Raw genomic sequence first — 20,283 nt, 5'->3', positions numbered from 1 at the left:
AGAATTTTCTTTGTCTGAGAGAAGTCATCCTGTGAAGTAAAGACAGACACAGGTCAGGTGTTTTCAGAGGGCGAAAATGCTTCTCTCGCCATATTTTAGAGGCCAAGTTTCATGTTATTGCTGACAATGTGATGATAAAGTTCTACTGAGAGCAGGGCACTTGTCTATTCATCTTGCTACTATATTAAATCATTTCAACAGGGCTTGGCACATGGGAAGTGCTCAAGATGTTTGTCAAATGAGAAAATGAATAAGAAACGTTTTGCTGTTTGAAAGTTTGCAAGTAAGTATTATTTAAAAGATAGCTTTCAATAATAATCTTGATTTTAATAATGCCTTATATTTGGAATTCTTAAGTGAAGGCCACAGGTTATCAATAAAACTTAGACATTTCCTGTGGTGTGGTTTTAGGATATTTTCTCTGATAGCTTTGTCTACTGGTATCTCAAATACAGTCAGGCCACCACCTATAATCTCTAATCTAATAACTGAAAATCAACATCACTGGCCCTAAATTCTGTCCCCATCACCAAGGAAATGGCTAGTTCCCAATCTGATTATCCTACAGTGAAAGCCATCAGTTGACACAGAGTTTCCACTGGTATTTTTAGTGAGCAGTAATTAAATAATAGGAGAATCACTTGCATTTGAAGAAAGCCTCCAGTGTAAAAGACAGAACAAGGCAGCGAAGGAGGTGGGGAGGAAGTCAGAAAAAATAAAGCAGGAAGCATCACATGAAAATTTTATTTGAAGAAAACTTATTAAAATCATGAGATGCAAGACAATTTAAACTATCCATGAAACAAGAACAGAATATGATAAATGAGGAAGAATTAGAAAAGAAAGACCTGGGAGGTTTCACACCTAATTAATACACATATAAACTGAATAAAAACGATGGGAGATGATAATTCACTGATTTGTTTAGTAGTTTTCAGATTGAAATTGTTCACCAAGTGTCTAGCCAGTAAAAGGAAAGCAAATGCCAAACAAAGGTTCAGTATTGAAATGTTTCAGAACACTGGAATAATGATATAACACTAAAACTGGAAAGAAGAAAAAGAAAGAAAGAAAGAAAGAAAGAAAGAAAGAAAGAAAGAAAGAAAGAAAGAGAAACGAAAAGAGAAAAGAAAAAAAAGAAAAGAAAAGAAAAGAAAAGAAGAGAAGAGAAAAGAAAAAAGAAAATAAGGAAGGAGGGAAGGAGGAAGAACGAAATAAAGAAAACTGATCACATCGGGGTTAGAAGCACAGTAGACTCCTGAAAGCAACAGTAGAAGCTGAATAATTTTGGAGGGGAGACTTTAATATTCTGGGCAAAGTTTTTTTATTATTTTATTTTATTTTATTTTTTAATTTGTCAATGTTTTATTTCTGAGAGAGACAGACAGCATGAGCAGGGGAGGGTCAGAGAGAGAGGGAGATACAGAATCTGAAGCAGGCTCCAAGCTCTGAGCTGGCTGTCAGCACAGAGCCCAACACGGGGCTCGAACCCATGAACCGTGAGATCATGACCTGAGCCGAAGTTGGACGCTTACCCGACTGAGCCACCCAGGTGTCCCAAAGTGTTTTTTTTTTTTTTTAAACTAGATTTTATAACCTGCCAAAGTATCCATTAGGTTTCAGATAGAATACATGCATTTCCCCCTGAAATTTACTCTAGACTCCAGTCAAGTAGACAGCAGGAGAGAAACATTATTCTGATAATTGGAATTAATCAGGAAAGAAACAAATACAGGATGCAACAAACAGGGAATCCAGCATAAGAGAGAAGGGGACGTAAATATCAAGATGAAATTCTGGAGTAGATCTAACAAGCATCCAGCCCCGTCAGGCTGGCAGGAAGTCTGAGGTCTCCAGGAAGGCTGTAACAAGTAGAACTGAGAGGTTCTTAAACCTTCTGTTAGAGATTTCAAGAGTTCATGACATGGGTAGACAAGTATAAGTAAATAAAAATGGGTTTATTATTAATTCAAAGAACAGATAAGTACCAGAAAAGAAATGCCATTATAGTAGTGTAACACTCCACTACTCACAGTCCATATTTACACGGCTATAACAACTCAATTCAGAATCTTAGTATAACCAATGTTTCTAAAGACAATATGCTGAAGGAAACAAAGAAGAGAAAATAGAGGTGAGAAGGTAGCAAAGGGATATACATGGGCCAAATCATCATCTTCCAAATAGGAAGTCAAAGTGATGTACAATAATGTATTCTAACTGTAAAATAAGGACATATTTAGAAATATGGAAATAAATCCCAGAAGAACAGATAAAACAAGCTTGTAGCTATGTTCAAAGATGAGTGTGTGTGTGTGTGTGTGTGTGTGTGTGTGTGTGTGTGTGTTTTGGGAGGAGGGGTGGGGCTAGATACTTTTGTATCTCATTACAAGTTTAGTAATATTTCCAATGTCTATTAGAAGTGTAACATAAAATCGGCTTTTCGCCATGGGGCTGCCGGAGGTGTGGAGCCTCGTGCACAGGTTTAGTTCATTCAAAAGGACTAATATCATACTGCAACATTTGAGAATGTCTAACCACACAGATGCAGCAGGAGAAGTACTATTGGAAAGAAGAGGGTGTGCAGGAGTGATAACACTAAACAGACCAAAGTCCCTAAATGCACTGAATCTTAATATGATTCGGCAGATTTATCCACAACTAAAGAATTGGGAACAAGATCCTGAAACTTTCCTGATCATTATAAAAGGAGCTGGCGGAAAGGCTTTCTGTTCTGGGGGTGATATCAGAGAGCTCTCAGAAGCCAGAAACGCAAACCAGAAGGTGGCTTAAGATCTCTTTAGAGAAGAATATACCCTGAACTATGCCATTGGTTCTTGCCAGAAACCATATGTTGCACTTATTCATGGAATTACAATGGGTGGGGGAGTTGGTCTCTCAGTTCATGGGCAATTCCGAGTGGCTACTGAAAAGTCTCTCTTTGCGATGCCAGAAACAGCAATTGGACTATTTCCTGATGTGGGTGGAGGTTATTTCTTGCCACGACTTCAAGGAAAACTTGGTTACTTCCTTGCATTAACAGGATTCAGACTGAAAGGAAGAGATGTGTATAAGGCAGGAATTGCAACACATTTTGTGGATTCTGAAAAGTTGGACATGTTAGAAGAAGATTTGTTAGCCCTAAAATCGCCTTCAAAAGAAAATGTTACAGATGTCTTAGAAGCTTACCATACAAAGTCCAAGACTGATCAAGGCAAGTCTTTTATACTTGAGGAACACATGGACAAAATAAACAGTTGTTTCTCGGCCAATACTGTGGAAGAGATTATTGAAAATTTACAGCAAGATGGTTCATCTTTTGCCTTGGAACAGTTGAAGGTAATTAATAAAATGTCTCCAACATCCCTAAAGATAACACTAAGACAACTCATTGAAGGGTCTTCAAAGACCTTGCAAGAAGTATTAATTATGGAGTATCGGCTGAGTCAGGCTTGTATGGGAGGCCATGACTTTCATGAAGGTGTTAGGGCAGTTTTAATAAAGACCAGAGCCCAAAATGGAAACCGGCTAATCTAAAAGAAGTTACTGATGAAGATGTGAATAATTACTTTAAATCTCTGGGAAGTAACGATTTGAAATTATAAGGTGACTAGATTTTTAAGGAATTATTTTGGAGCAGATGTTGGCAAACTGTGTGGCACATGGGCCAAATCTGGCCTGCTGCCTGTTACTTATTTTTCTACCAGCTCCGAATGGCTTCTGCATTTTTAAAATGGCTGGAGGAAGAAATCAAAGACTGATATTACATGACATGTAAAAACATGAAATTCAAATACCAGTGTCCACAAATAAAGCATTATTAGAACATAGCTATATACTTCTCTCTTTACATATTATCTGTGGGTGCTCTGAGTAGTTGCAATGGAGATTGTCAGGCTTGCAAAGCCTGAAAGATTTACTATGGGATCCTTTGAAGAAAGTTTGCCAACCCCTGCTTTATAGATGGGAAAATTTGAAATTCTTTAGAGATTATTGAGTTGAAATCTCTAATTGAAATGGGAACCTTGTGTTTTGGCTTTGGGTAGTAGTTTGTACACTGATTAAATAAACCTATGTGTAGATTAAAAAAAAAAAAAAGAAGTGTAACATAAAATCTTTTTTCATGGGTTACTTCCATAAGCATTTAAAAATCATTTGGGAAAAATTTATGTCATTTTTCAGTGAGTGAAATTTTGGATAACAGGTATCCCAAACCTGCCCATAATCAGAAATTCAATTCTAGTTTCTCTGACTTCAGGATCTTTAGAAATTAACTACCATCTATAAAGTGCTAAGGAGTATTCTTTTTGAAGGCATCTAGAGTATGTTATAGATTTTAGTGTCTATTTATACTCTGATGCCTACTTCTTAATTTTAGATTTGGTACTGCCCACTTAAATAAGCTGCAACTTATGACCAACAACTATTAAAGAAGAATAAATAGAATAAATGATTCATGGGGTATGGGATAGTAACATTTTGAAAATTAAGTTTCACTGATTGTATCTTTGTCTGAATAGCAGATTTTGACAAGATAAACTGCAGTTTTAAAACTAAAAAACTTCTAAGTCCAAGCCCACTCACTAAAGAATCAAAATATTGTGGATGGCTCTTGTAGAGCAAAGACCTGTTATTCCTTTTTTCTTGCCATTTATAAGTGATTTAGAATTGTATTTGTTTGAACAGTTAATACCATTAGTTACTTTTTGTGTATAAGATATTTTAAAGTAAAGATGGAGTTGCAAAGAACATTTAAAAATCTTCTGTAGCTACAGAATGGTCACAGTAGCCATTTTTTTTTTTTAAGCATTATTGCTGCTACATGAAAACAAAATTGAGCGGGGGCAGGGGGAAAATGTAACCAGTTATACTTTTATAAACTCTAGGTCAGAAATAATTATATCTAACAAAGATGAAATATAAAGAGGTTTATTAGAAAACATGTAGGGATACAAAAGCAGCAACATAAAATAAAGAAGTCCCCATTATATATAGGACACTAGTTATTTTCTCTAAGAACTGAGCAAAGTGCCTTTCTCAGGCAATCTTTGCTACTCACATCCTTGATTTGAACAATCACTACAGTTTTTATGTTTTATTTCTGGGTTCAAATGATGTTTTCTTATCAATAATGGAATTTCAGTTTTTCCTTCAACTTAATATTGTACTTATAACCCCTTAGGTCAGTTCTGACTAGTTTACACCATCAGATAAATGTTCTTAGTTTCTTAAATCAATTCTTCCAGAGGTACTGCCCCTAGACAAATTCAATCTCTTTGGTTTATAGCTATTTTCAAAATAATTTAGAAGTTCCCCTGTAACTCCTGACATGTTTAAGGACCTCCTATAGCTCCCGCCATGTCTTTAGGGAACATAGGGTAAATATTTCATAACACAGGCACATTTTGGTAAGTCTAATTGCTTGGGTAATGACATTAAACCCTTTCAATTTCCTTTTGAAGGCAGTATGTACTGTTGGAATGCAACTTTTTTCTGTCCCAAAGCTTGTGGCAGTTACAGAAAAATAGTAATGAGTGCTTCTTTAAATAGAACAGCTGTACGCGTGGGTTTTCAATGCTAATGTTCAGTGACCACTAATTTCATATCTTACCAGGAAAAAACTGTATTTTATTCATTATGGAGTGAAGTACGTTTTGAGACTCTTATAGCTGACTGCATGAAATTGAAGGGCAAACTGATACTTGCCTGAGCTCTGCAGGACAGAAATTTACATGCATACTTCGAGCAATTTTATTTTTACTATTCCTTTAATGAATTATGGAATTTCTCCTGGTTTTGTCATTTGGGACTTCTAGCTGCTTAGTATCCATAAGGAGTATTACCAGAGATTACTTGGTACTCAGCGTGATTGAAAAGAGAGGCCTGCACTCGGGTACATATTCAGAAAGCATACCGTAATGCTTTAAATGTAATGGAAATCATAACATGGCTATTTTGTTTGGGGGCACTCCCATAACACCCTGGGATGGCATACCTCAAACTACAAAAGAAGTTTCTTTTGGAACACATGCAGAATTAGGATGCTTTGCTCAAACACATTATGCAGTAATGACCAGCAATAATATTTTATTTAATTCATAAAACCAGAAGATTATTTTGCTGGCACAAAAAATAACTTAAAAATCACACTTATCTCTTATGTTTAAAAAAGGCACAGTCTTTGGCGCCGTGGCTTAGTTGGTTAAAGCGCCTGTCTAGTAAAAAAGGCACATAATATCAACAATAGTAAAATCTTTTTTTAATGTTTTTCTTTTTTTTTTATTTCTAGGAGAGAGAGAGAGACAGCGTGAGCAGGGGAGGGTCAGAGAGAGAGGGAGTCACAGACTGAAACAGGCTCCAGGCTCTGAGCTGGCAGTCAGCACAGAGCCCGACGCGGGGCTCGAACCCACGAACCGCGAGATCATGACCCAAGCGAAAGTCGGACGCTTAACCGACTAAGCCACCCAGGCGCCCCAACAATAGTAAAATCTTTTTAAGCTACAGACACATATACTTAAGCATACACACATATATATGTGTATGTGTATATATATGTATGTGTGTGTATATATATGAATATAGATGTGTGTAGACATATATTCATAGAGACTTAAATGGGATTTCAATGGCTTCTAAAGGAATTTTTCATTTCCCAATATCATTAGGATCCCTACTTTCCCTAATTTTCTGTAATTTTATTTCTCTTTCAATTTTTCACAGATGCCCTATAGTGTTTTCCTTTTTTGTTTACTCTGCCATCTTTATTCTACCCAATTTTCTCCTTCCTAATGCTTTCTCCATAATTTCTCTGATACAGATCAAATCAACTTTTAACCTATGAATTCTATTACTCTGCAAAAGAGTCCCTTGGTTCTAATATCTGAAGAAACATGAATACCATAGCAATGAGGTAGGGAAGCTGATGGCACTTCATTTTAGAAAGACTCTGCTGTTTTTCTGTTGGGCCCATTCACTCATGCTTCATATTTAGCCTCTGAGTAAGCCAAGGAAGCTCTGTTCCCAGTTCAAGGGGGAATCAAGAAAGTTAATCATTCTCTGAGTTTTGTCTTAGGCCCCAAACACCTGTTAACACCTAAGAAAAGCCAGATCCCAAACATGTTCCAGGACATTGGCTTCAAACAAACCTCAGCTGGCATTAATACCACCACCTTCTGTAATTTATGGAATAACAGCTATTGTTCACCTGACACCTGCCTTTGACTGGACCCTACCCTGGATTCCTGGACCCTTAGACCCTTTTAAATATAAACCCCTAGCCCCAAGCTACAACAAAAGCCATTCTTCTTTCCTTTAGAGCCCCCCCACCCCAGACACTCTGTCTGCTATTCTCTGTCTGTCATTTACACTATTCAATAAATGCTATTTTCACTTTCTCTGATTTCTACCCTGTGTGAAGCCAAAGACCCCCTTGGATGGTCCTCTGGGACCTTCCCCTGGGTTCTTAGACCCAACCTGCCTGCACTAGCAAGAGAGTTTATGGGGTTTTCTCCCTAATTTTGATTGTGTGTATTTATTTGTGTGCATGTGTGTAGCTAGCCAGTTTTTTTTTATTGTAAGCTAAAACTGCAAATATCTCAATTTGAGATTTTTTAAAAGCAGAAGATAAGTGAAGTGTCTTTGCACTGCACTGATTAAAAAAAAATTACTCCGTGTCTTACTCATAAAAGATATTTAATAATTACATCATAGTGGATAAACTTTAGATGGATATAATATCTCAACCAGTTTGAGAAAGATCATTTTTTAAAAATTCTGCTAAAAGGCAAAATCCTATAAATATATATGAATAAAGTAAATGAATTATTGTTTCAAAAGTTCTATTTTTCTTCACATCAAAGATTTCATTTGAAAGACAGAACCAGAAAACAAGACAAATCTATTCCTTCACTACTCACCATAAGTCATAGTCACTGTCCCTATATGACCTGGTGTTTAGTATTAACAAACATATTTACAGCCAAAGGAAAAGTATATACAAATAGCAATCTATAATTTAAAAGAGAGTTTTACCAAAGACAGTCAGTTCTGCTGGATCACTGTCTCTTTCTCCCACCATATTGGTGCCAACACAGGTGTACATCCCTGCATCGCTTTTCCTGGTATTGGAGATCATCAGTTTTCCACCACGAATCTGTTAAAAAGAGAAAAAAGAAAAGAAAGAGAAAGAAAACGAGAAAGAGAAAGGAAGAGTAAGAAAGGGAAGGGAAGGGAAGGGAAGGGAAGGGAAGGGAAGGAAAAGAGAAAAAGGAAGAAGGAAGAAAGGGAGGGAGGAAATGGAAAGAAAAATAAACAACAAAGGGAAGATAACTAATAAATAATTTTGAATATTTATGCACATTTTTCGCCTTAGGGTAATGGCTCAATGTCTAAGACACAAAATATTCCCACTATTTTGACATGTGTTTTTTCTTCTCTTAAATTCTCCTTCAGGAGGAATTTCTAGAAAATGCGTTTGGGCAGTCATCCTCTCTCTGATCTGGTCCTCTACTGAGTCTTGTGACTTTTTCTAGTGGTTAGTCTTCACTCCGAAGTAGGTTGAAAGAATTTCTATTGATATTTGTTATCAGAAAGAAGCACTAAATATCTGCTTTTGGTAATATAGTGGAATCAACTGACCCCAAGGGATTCAACAAGCCTTTACTGAGTACCTCTATGGGCCTGGCAGTGTTCTAGGCACTTGAGATTCAGTAGTAAACCAAATAATAAAAACCTCTGCTTTCTTGGAGCTTACATTTCAATTGTTAGCATTAATTATCTATGTGTCACCTTACTTGTATTTATGAAATAATTTTTCAAGAGAGGGCAGGTGGTGGGGTAAAAATAAATATATGTTTTTAATAATGAGTACGAGTTGGTACAAATTATTGGTACAATTAAATGTTTCCTAAATGAGACACATCTATTGACTGAATAAACCAGTGCATATGTTAAAATGTTTATTTCTTAAAGAGAATATTGAAGCAGAATTAGGTTTGCAGTAAGTTTATCACCACCTTATATTTTTTCCATTTTTTTTCTTTGTATTTACATAATTCAACGATCTTCACATCACAATGACCCAGATTTCCTAAAGAGATATGGGATAAGAACATGCCACTTTCATCTGTTAATTTTTATCTCTTAGGCAAACAAAATCCACATAGGCATGTTCTCATCTGAGATATTTCAGGCTCTAAAACTTGTCTTGTCACAGAAGAAAACATTCAACTTTGTTCATCCCTGGGACAAAAAGACCATCAACCTGTTCTTTAATTAAGTACCGTGAAGTATAATAAACTGTAAGTTATAAAAATGGCCATGCAGGGTACTTCTCCTCCCCTTGAAGCTGAATTTGGCAAAATGACTTGATTTGGTGGATGAAACTAAAGCAATGTTTCAATAGAAGGGAAGTGCTCCCAAATTGAGACTTCTGTTTCCTTGCTGAAGCTGGAATCTTGAGGCCACTTTGGGAACCAGTCTGAGCAGGCCTGCTGGAAAATTACAGGCCAAGAGAAGACCCAAGATGCCCAGTTGGGTGTAAGTCTATTGCCAGACATGTGAGTAAGGTTACCCTCGATCATCCAGCTGCCAGCACATCTTTTAAACAAGCCACAGAAGCATGAGGAAATCTAGCAAAGATCAGCCAAGCTTATCCAGAATGAAGAATTGTCATCTTATCCACAGAATTGCAGTCTAACTAAAATGGTTATTATAAGTGTCTGTATTTTGTGGTGGTTTGTACAAAGGGAAAGGTAAATGATTCAAACGTGAGCCAGAAACTCTTCCACATCGATTTAACCCTGTCACCAGGAGCACATTTTCGTGTTTGTTACCCAAACACAGACCACTGAGAGCCAAATTCTCCCCAGCAGCGCAGATCCTCATGGTGTCAAGAGTTCAAGCCAGAATCATATTAATATATGTTGTGATCTCTTATATGGCCTATCCAGTTCTGTGTTATGATGTAACCATAGTGTGCATGTAAAATCCTCATTTATAAGATATTTTTAAATAGACACCAGACTCTATGGATTTTTTATAGAAATGGCTCATTTGTTCAGTTAAATGAGATGTTATTTTAAGTAAAGCATATTTATTCTCAATAATTGTATCACATATAAAAGTTAGAGGCCCCTGGCTGGCTCAGTTGGTTAAGCGTCCGACTTCAGCTCAGGTCATGATCTCATGCTCCGTGGGTTCGAGCCCCACAGCGGCCTCTTTGCTCATAGCTCAGAGCCTGCTTCAGATTCTGTGTCTCCCTCTCTGTCTCTGCCCCTCCCCCACTCATGCTGTATCTCCCTCTGTCTCTCAAAAATAAATGAACATTAAAAAAATTTTTTTTAATAACAATAAAAATTATACTAAGAATAATGTCAGAAGTTTGAGGCATTATCTACTATTTCACTGGACTGGTTCCCATGAGTGTCACAAACAAGTTGAGTGGATTCTCCCAAACTATAAAATAATTGTATGCCGTTCCCCTTCTCTACTTCTTTACAATGTCCTGGGTGTTTTGTTTTGAATATTAATCATGATGAACCTAGTCATCAATTTCCCTTGAAAGCAGACTATTTTTCTACAAGAGCTAAACTGCAGAACCAAAAAAGTCATGTTTACTTTGATTTTACTTTCATATCTCCTAAATTTTGAAATGAATTCATGTATATCATTTTAGTTATAAATATTCAGTGGAAAAACTGGAAAAGGTGCTAGAACCTCGAATTGTTTTCTCTTATAATTTTGAAAATAGCGCAAAAAGAAATGTTGTAGGTATGGCTTAGAGCCATCCTTTACTCTTTATCATTCACGTAAAGCATGATCAATAAATGTATTTTAGATGCTAAAAAAAGCAAAACTAAGTCATCAATATTGTACTTCAAAGACATCTTTCCATACTCAGAATGGTACAATTATTATTCTCTCATCTATACTTGATTTATATAATTTTCGTCTCTTTGAAGTCCCACCCTAAAATTTTTGCTTGGGTTACTCTTTTTCAGTCCTTTCAGTGCAGTCTAAATGGTAATTAACATTCACCGCAGTTCTACAATTTTGTTAAAAATAACAAAAAGCATAAAATGATCTATTATTATTAAGACTTGATATTCAGTCTCTGTACGCATTAATTTTAATTTAACTCACACTTATTCTTTCTTCCTTGTCATCAATTCGAGCTTTGTCTTTTTTCCAGTAGATGGTGGGTTCGGGGTGTCCCCTGGGGGGTTGGCACTCCAGGACTGCAGGCTCTCCAGCCGCCACTACAACATCTGTGGGATTTTGCCGGAAGTCATCCCGTAACACTGAAGAAAAATAAGTCCATGTTTTTGAAAGAAAATTCAGCTTTAGCTTTCTCTTGCAAAAAGTAGCTTTGAATCTTACTTACTTCATTCTACTAAATACTGAATATTTCCTGAGAACACAGTGTAGCCATCTTAAAATATTCTAGAGTCAACCTGAATGTTCAACAGGGAAATGGCTGACTATATGATCCATGCAATTATTGCTATAAATCTGATTTAAAAAATACGAAAAGTCTAAGGAAAATAAGATAAGAAATACTCATGATATAGTTTTGAGTAAATATTCAAGGTACAAAATTCTTTATGCAGTATGATCCTATTTTCTATAAAGAAAATAACACATACACACATATGTATATACGTGCATTAAAATAAATTGTCAAGTTATGCTTCAAAGCCCAAAACAAGTCATGTGTACATGGTCTGTGAGCACGTATGCATGTCAGTCTGGGAGGGGAAGTGCAGTGAGGACTTTCTGAGAATGCCCTTTCTCATGACATGAATATGGACAAGGTCCGCACTGTTTTCATTACACTTCAGAAGATAGACTCATTGTTCCCCCTGCAACGCACTAGCACCCACATACACAGGGCTACATTTTCATTCTCTCTGCATCTCCACCTGCCAAGCGACATCTGGGCAGCGTGACATTCAGAGCAGAGATATCCCTCATAGCAGTTTGGTCAGTCTGAGTTTCCCCTCCTTTCATTAGGAGAACAGCAGGTTGGACCTCCATTGTAACCTCCGAAAATCTGGCATGCCTGGCTTTCCAAATGTCACCTATCTATCTGTGTGTGCATTTCTTCTGCTGGCAGGATGAAAAGCCTGGAGAAATGACTTGGCCCTATCAGACTGCAGGACACTGCATTTCTTTAGCAAATAAGGGCCATGTCTATTTTGGGGTAAACATTAAAAAAAATAGTTGAGGCCAGGAATATACCATATACCTCAACTGCCTTTGCTTTTGTCTAGGTGCCTTGACTTTCCTATTATTTTATATTCCAACACTGACAACTTTGTTCCCTAAGGAGACCTAAGGGCAACACACACAAACACACACACACACACACACACACACAAACACACACACATACACATGCACATACAGTGTTTTATATGTACGCATATATATAAATTGGTTAAACTATGTGAAATCAAAATTAGGTAGATTCTGCTAGTGTATTATGTAAATCATCTGCGACAAATGTGGATTAGGTCAAACCAAATGCCTCTGGTGTCCTATAATGAGACCCACTTCAGCACTCTACTCCTTTGTTGGCCAAAGTCTCTAGGTTAATTGTCATTCTCCAAATAAATAAAAATTCCCTGGCCTGAAAATAGCTCGAGAGGCAGCTGAGTGACTTTTAGGGCTTTTCTTCTCTTTTCTCTTGCAATACATCCTTTAACACGGTTTTCTATCTTAATGAAGTCATGGCCCTTGTAGAGATTAGAGAACCTTGCTTCCTTATTGAAGGAACAGTAAGAAAGAATTCAGCACAAATTGCTCACTCTCAGCTTATAAGCTGATTAATTTACTGCCTTTGCTGCTAAGGAAATGTGTTCCATTTTAGCATGGTGTGCTGCACATTTTTTGGTTCTCTAGTCTCAGTGGCAAGAGAGGTGTGATTTATATGCATAAGGATTTGCTTCTGAAAGGGCTGAGAGAAGAGTGCTTTTACTGTGACATTCAGGCAGGGGGAGGGGAAGGGGTTAACACTGTCGTTCCCTTTTGCAGGTAAATCCTCCTGGGAAAGCAAGCTGGTGACTCATTTATATTCTAAATACAGAACAGCTGCCTATTTATGCAATGTTAAGACATGCAAAAATATGGTAACAGAGTGGTGAGCACCCCTACAATATCCGGTACTGGCAGCAAATGGTGTTTTGGCAGGCCCTCAATCTGTTCCAAAATGACACATCTGGCCAGTTGAAGGACCTTCTCTAGAACCGGTCCCCTAACAAATGACATGCCAAAAAGCCTCTGCTCAAATGGTCCTTAAGGCCATTGCAAATCATTCAGAAACACAGTGTTACATCAATTTGCAACAAGCCAAATTAAGAAAAAAAAAAAAGGTCCTTTGACATGGAGGACAAAAAGGAGAAAAATATCATAACAAACTAAGGACTGCTACTCTTAAACAATGTAACATGTGTTTATGGCATTCACAAAAGAAAATGACTCCAATTTGCAAATGAAGCCAAGAAATCTAACATCAACTGTAATTTTAGGCTTTCAGGCTATTCACCCAGAGAGTAGGGTGAGATAATAGTATAATTGGTACTGTACCCTCTTCAACTTGTAAAATGCTCTTTGGGGTTTTTGTAACATCCAGTTAATTCATTTTTTGCTTAAGGATACCATTTCTTTCACCTTAAGTCTTTGGGATGATAAAATGTCTCTCAATAAAACATTCCAGAGAAACACATCCTTTACATCAGAATGTAGAAAACTTACTCTTAGGGAAAAGTGAAGTCATTTTTACTCTTCTCAAATTTTACCAAAGGTTAAGTATGTTCTGATATTTGCTTACATGTTTCTGAGGTTTGGATATCCATTCATTAATATAAACAAAATAAAATAATATTTATTGTTTCCATTTTTTTGTGCTAATTATTCATTTCTGTCTTGGATTTTCCCCTATACTTGATAAAGGTGATAAAGAAAAGAAACTGTTCTTTATAGTAAAGAATTCATGCATGCTGGATGAAAGGAAGTAAAATGGTCTTGTAAATGTAGAAAATTAAGTCCAAATTAGCTCTGTATTTTTTTCTCTAAGCCTCTATTGTAGAAAGAATTGAGAGCTACATTTTTGATATGGCTTGACAAATAAGCCAAAGCAAGGGCATGCAGCGATATGTGTAATAACTAAAGCTCCAAACAGGTCTATTAACTGAGAAAATAATCTGGTTACAATGACAAAAGCTTAGTAGGTAGTGGTAAGTTATACTTTAAATGAAAAAAAAAAAAGATACAACAGGTACATTTTGATATACCATTTGTTTGTGGAGCTGAATTTAGATACAAAGGTTCAAATCTCTGGGTGCAGGGGGGTGGGGAGGGGATCTAATTGGCTAGAACCCAAATACTCATTTCTGTATATGAGCTGAAAACCACAAATGAGAGTTCACACAGCTAGTCATAACCTGGTTAGATTTGCATTCTTTTTACATTGACATTCACTGTGACTTAGGAAGTTATTCTGGAAGATCAGAAAGTTCTGAATTACTCTGTGTTTGATAAAATAGTTCATAGTCATGACATAAAGATTTGTAACAAATTAATTAATTTCTCCAGGAAAATATTAAACACAACAATGGATTTGGCACTGTCCTGTAAAATGGTTAAGAAATATACAAGCATGACATGATAATGCCTGTGGTAGGCTTTTTCTTTACTATCTCTCAATGATCTGTCCCTCCTGGCATTTATTTTCATATGTAATCCCCTCCCCTATTCTGTTGGCTGGGCCTAATGACTTGCTTTAATGAATAGTTTATTGTAAGTCATGGAATGTCATCTCCAATATTAGGTTATAAATGATTATAAATTTTATCTTTCTTATTCTGTCTCTTGGTCACTGTCACTCCCTCTCTTCCTTCATGGAACTCCTTTGATCATGAAGATACATTTTTGCTCAAAGAAGAGGCCCATTTGACAATAGTCTAAAGGCAGCTTCCTGGCAAGAGCAAGCAAGGAACTGAGGCTTTCAGTCCAACAACCTTAAGACCCAAATCTTGCCAACCACCATGTAAGCTTGAGAGCACAAGCTTCCTCAATTGAGCCTTCACATGATAAAACAGCCCTAACCAACATCTTCACAGCAGCTTTGTGAGAGATCCTATGGCAGATGACTGAGATAACTCATATCTGGGTTCCTGATCCACAGAGAATCTGTGTGTGCTATTTTAAGTCACTAAGTCTTGTAGTTTGTTACACAAAAACAGGTCAGTAACATAATGCCCTGAAAGAGTTTTAGATCTAGTTGTGCCTTTACAGCTTACATCTTTGACTGCTGTTTCCTCATAATACCACCTTCTTTCACTCACCAAGTCCTCTCCATTCTGTCCTAAATCAACAGCTGTCCAGAATTTCAAAACTATATATTTTATATCTTTATGTTTTGTAAAGTATATTATATTTTATATCTATTTTTTACATTTTTATTTCATATTTTGTCAACATAGGTAAGGCAAATCATGACTCACACATTTCCATCTTAGGTTACTAAGATAAATTAGCACTAACAATGAGGCGACGCTACATAATTAAGAGACCAAAAGATGTATTTCTGAATTACAATGTACGCATGTTTCCAAGAAGTTATTAGAAATACAGAGCCTAGAGATATTACTGATGAAAGTGTTCATACACACCACTGGATAAAAGACATCATCCACGACAAACTAAATTGATCATGAGAAAGATAATCTAAAAAAGAAATTACAATTAAAAGCATTGTTAGCAGCAGTAGAAACTGATAGCAACTCAGAGCAATGCTTATAACAAGCTTTCTTTGCCAGCAGGGTTTCTCTCTGTATGTGCCCAGGAGCTGTCACAGCTGTGTGGCTCAAGACTTCTCAGTAGAAAACATACAGAGGAACGTCTAATTATCAATGCACATTAGCATATGGTGGTCTTTCTGCTTGAAAATCTCCCCCAGATAGCTCTTTGTTTCCTTACTTTTTCCTGTCCCTTTCTTCAAATGCCTACTGTTCCTTCAGTGTCAGCCTCAGACTTAGTCATCTGAACTTTTTCCTTGTATACTTACACGGGACCAGGTAAGCCTCCAATGGGCTCCCATCTTGAAGGGCATCAGAAGAGCTCATTGAGTGCTCTCGATAGGTTGAATCAATGAACTCCTCTTCAAGACGTGTGTTGTAGTGTTTTTTCTTATTATATTAAATACACCAAAACATTTTAACTTGATTTTAAAATGTCATTTATGAAGAACAGTTTAAGTTGGTTGGATCTAAGAGACAGAACCCTTGAACTGCCTACCTATAAGCCCATAAATATCTAAAATAAAACCCAGTCAGTTCAAGAAGGTCAGAAATCAATCCATCAAAGACACAAGAGATTTATGTCAACAGTAAAACTGTTAGAACAAATTATACTCTCAGTATTATAATGGACAAGAAAAAAATACGATAGCCATTCCTACAGTAGGTACATATTGTTTCCCTATTTCTACCACTACCAGCACCATTCCCACCTATATCACCACAGGGAATGATCAGGTGTAATGCCAACCAGCGTGAAGCTCAGGTCTTTTGCTTCTGAGGAAAGAACACTGTCTCTTCCTGTTGTACTAAATGGCTGCTGTTGACAGCCAGGCTGTGACCCCAGGGGGAGCTCCAGTCTCAGGATGAAACTCAGGCCATGCACTTGAAAACATCTGGGTTCTTGATGACCTATGTGGATAAATAAATCCTGAAGACTGCGTTAAATCAGGGCTTTCTACTTACATGATCTAAACAACTTTTCTTTCATATGGAGACCAGTTTAAATTGAGCTGCCCCTTTCAACTGAAAGGTCCCCGCCAACGGGCTATAATGATTCTGTATTTTCCTGAAGTTTCAATGATTCAAAGACCAAGTACATGGAAAGAGGACATCATTCACAACAAACTATTTTATTGTACTAAGTGTAATCAAACAAAATATGGTCAGAACAGAGAGGCTAGCCACCAGCTAAATAGATGATAAAATCTGATATTTATGGGACAAGTCATGAGTGGTTTCTTCTGCACAGAAGGGGAACGAGAAAAGAAAGAACTCAGTGGGGAGGCATCCTGCTACCGCTGTGCAAGCTGACACTCTGGCACTCTGGCACCTCTGCAGCGTGCTGGCAGCTCCAAAGTGAGATGCTCTCCCCCCCCACCCCATCTCTACTAAGACTCCCGGTGCAAGCAGATTCACTCAGCAAATGATCCAGATAAACCAGGGATATGAATTGGAGCATGCTGAATAAACAAGGATGCCCTGTGACTTGTTCATTTTCAAGTCCTCGCATTTTTTGAAGCCTGGTAATTCCGCAGGGAATAAAACACACAAACACACAATTCACAAGAGGAATGGCCAGCACCAGATTTCTTAGCTAAGCCTTTATTCTTGAATCCCTTTTTTTAGCTCTGTTCTGTCCTCATCAGCAATATAATTTGAAGTCCTGCTAGGAGTGCCAAGTCTTCCTTAATGTTTTCCATTAATGTTTAAAACTTGCTGAAGGATTCTTAGAAATTGCATGGAAACATCTTGCTCTCTGTAATTTGTATCCGTAACCTCTGTAATGCATATGTTCTCCTTGGGGACCAAGCGTTGAGATCATTCATAAACTCTTGGATCACATGTGGCACGGCAAACTGGTGACATCTGACCACAGCAGACTCGAGGCCTGTCTCTGGCAATCATTTCCTTTGGTATGAGTTAAGGAGCCGGCAGTTGGCACACCTTCAACACTTGGAAGTCCTATTTTTGGCAAAGCCTAGCATCTGATATTTGACAGGGATCTGCATACTCTATCCATTAGCTTAGGAGGAAGAGGTGGATTGAAGCTAATTAATGTTTAATCAACTCCTCTTTTTCCGTCCTTAAAGTGCCACCGTCCACAAAACTGTTAATGCGGGATTGATACCTCCAGAATCACAGAGAGCTCAAACGGATGAGAGCATCTTAGAGATGTGCCCAAATATATAGTAAGTGAAGAGGAGGATGGTGTCTAGAACAGCGGGTACCAGTCTATACGTGCTCAAAGCAATGTCTTCCTCTATTCAGAAGAAAATCCTCCTCTGAGCACCCTCAGAATATTCTGCTCTGTTACCCAAACAACTTTCTTCTAGCACCTGCTCCATTTAGGGGTAATGCCAGTGATGGTTACGGAGATGCCTACAACTCCGGGTAATGAAAAAACAAAAAACAAAACATAGCACAGTGAATTTAAAATTCCGAACTACATAAGCTAGCATTTTTAAAAGGCATCAAATAATGTTTCTCAGAATGGTAACAAAGGGGAATGCCAGATTATGTCAAGTTTATAATACTGCCTCCTATTTTCTCTAGATCTGGGTTTGAGTATAAACAAACAAACAAATAAATAATCACAACATCTTTATAGGATTTATATTTACAGGCTGACTACAAATAGCCATCTGTCTGCTTCTAGCTTTTCAATCTGGTTCATTTCCCGTGAGCCTCAAGTCTTCAGCCAAGGCAGTTAGGCTCCTAGGTTTCAGGAAGGCTTGTTACAACCACTTTGCACGGTGCTCTTTTTGCCCATTACTTCCCATTACTTCCTCTTCATTTAATCCTCACTATTAGACCAAAGAAAATAAAAGTTTGAGAGGACTGACTATCATATACGTAGATACATAAAAAAAAAATGAAATTCAATATATTTAAGTACACATTTGCATTTAAAATAAACATGATTACATATTTAAATTCTAACTTCAGGATTCATTACTGCTCTATAGGTACATCTGTCAATTTGGATAAAGGAATAAAGAGTGCTACCAAGTAAATATTAATGTGCTGCTCATTGTGGATCCCCATAGATCATTGTCCCCCTCCTGCCTTGTTAGTCCTTATCTGAAGGCATTAGTTTTTACAGCATTCCAACACTGTGTAGTTCACAGAAGTACGCAATCTCAACAGCGTCTTCCTGTCATTTCACCCTGTCCTGGTATCAACGGGTTATTGCTCCAATATTTCTCTCCCATGGTGTATTTTGATGTGCATGATCAACATGAATTACAATGCCAACTAACTGCCAGATGTCATGAGTTATAAACTCAATAGTCTAAGGATTATTACACATTAGGGCACCCTGTAGTGCAAGGGTGTCCTGGAATTTATGTGTTATTTATTACCTATTGGCAGGGTCTCAAAGTAATCTCACCCCTGCTGATGAAATGAGGGTTGGAAGGAGAAGAAGGTCAAGGTCAACCTTCCTTGTCAAGAATGCCAGTTACTTCTAAACTACTGTTGCTTTATCTTTTTTCCCCCTCTACCTGAAACTCAGTGAAATTTCTAAATAAGAGAAATATATATTATAATACATTTTTGGACTTTCAACTTAATTATGCTGATTTCACAATTTTCATCATGTTGCCTATTTTAACAACACATTTCTCAACCATAACCACTAGAGGTCCAATTTAGAGGGTAACCATTTACCCTATACCACTATAATCCATAAACCTGAAAATGACCACTTTGAAAGCACATTGCTTATTTTCCTTTTTTACATAGGAACAGAGACCAACTGCATGAGACTTATTTATGTTTTTAATGCAACAATGAAATCTTTTTTTTTTAAATGTGTTCCACATGCCTGTGGACTCTTTAGTCTTTCCTATCCAATATTCAGATTTGCATATATCCATATCACAAAATATGGCCATTATTCTAAGCTGTCATGAATTCTGCTAAAAAGGGTGTAACATGACACCCTATATTCTTCTAGAAATGTTGTATTTGATTACTACATGACACAAAGCTTGAAATCTTTCCTAATCCAGAATACAGTATATTTATTTTCAAATTGGCTGATTAAAACCAGCTCTATCATTTCTCTATTCTATCCCAAAGACCCAGTAACCTTCTTTTCTTTTGCCTCCAAATGAATTCTGAATGCTGCAGTTAACATTCAGTAATCTCATTACCCATCTACCATAAATCTTCAAAAGCATCACCATGTTTTGACAGCTGAGCAGGAGGAGAAGAAGCAGCAAGGAGCATACCCAGGCACTTTTTATTAATGCAAATGTGTTAAAGACCATATTTAAATGATTTCAGAAAACTCATATAACACCACTGACAACTAGAAACAATGTGCTTGACAATTTTTGTTTACCTATATGAAGCACAATTTCACTTATTCCTGATGCTAAGTCTACCCCCAACCCCACTCTACCCATTGTCATATACTCTATGAAAACAAGCTTGACACCAAAAAAAAAAAAAAAAAAAAAAAAAAGAAAAGAAA

General features: G+C 37.1%; 2 protein-coding genes across 2 annotated transcripts in view; one reads left to right on the top strand and one right to left on the bottom strand.

The window, feature by feature from the left end:
• The window catches only part of ROBO2 (roundabout guidance receptor 2), a 608,353-nt gene that overhangs the window by 168,398 nt on the left and 419,672 nt on the right, over positions 1-20,283 (bottom strand). The window contains exons 3-4 of the mRNA XM_077765658.1: positions 11,143-11,300; positions 8,032-8,152 (exon numbers count right to left, since the gene is read on the bottom strand). Of these exons, the coding sequence (XP_077621784.1) occupies positions 8,032-8,152; positions 11,143-11,300 (279 nt within the window). The remainder of the gene's footprint in view (positions 1-8,031; positions 8,153-11,142; positions 11,301-20,283) is intronic.
• Positions 2,445-4,088, top strand: LOC144232794 (3-hydroxyisobutyryl-CoA hydrolase, mitochondrial-like). The gene is given in 2 exon segments (XM_077765632.1): positions 2,445-3,496; positions 3,499-4,088. Coding segments are annotated over 2 exon segments (1,155 nt in total). The 5' UTR covers positions 2,445-2,448; the 3' UTR covers positions 3,606-4,088.

Source organism: Crocuta crocuta, unplaced genomic scaffold, assembly GCF_008692635.1.
Source record: "Crocuta crocuta isolate KB4526 unplaced genomic scaffold, BGI_CrCroc_1.0 scaffold174, whole genome shotgun sequence".
In the NCBI taxonomy this organism is placed as follows: Eukaryota; Metazoa; Chordata; class Mammalia; order Carnivora; family Hyaenidae; genus Crocuta; species Crocuta crocuta.
The sequence above is the reverse complement of the archived record's forward strand: the minus strand, read 5'-3'. Positions and strand labels throughout refer to the sequence as shown.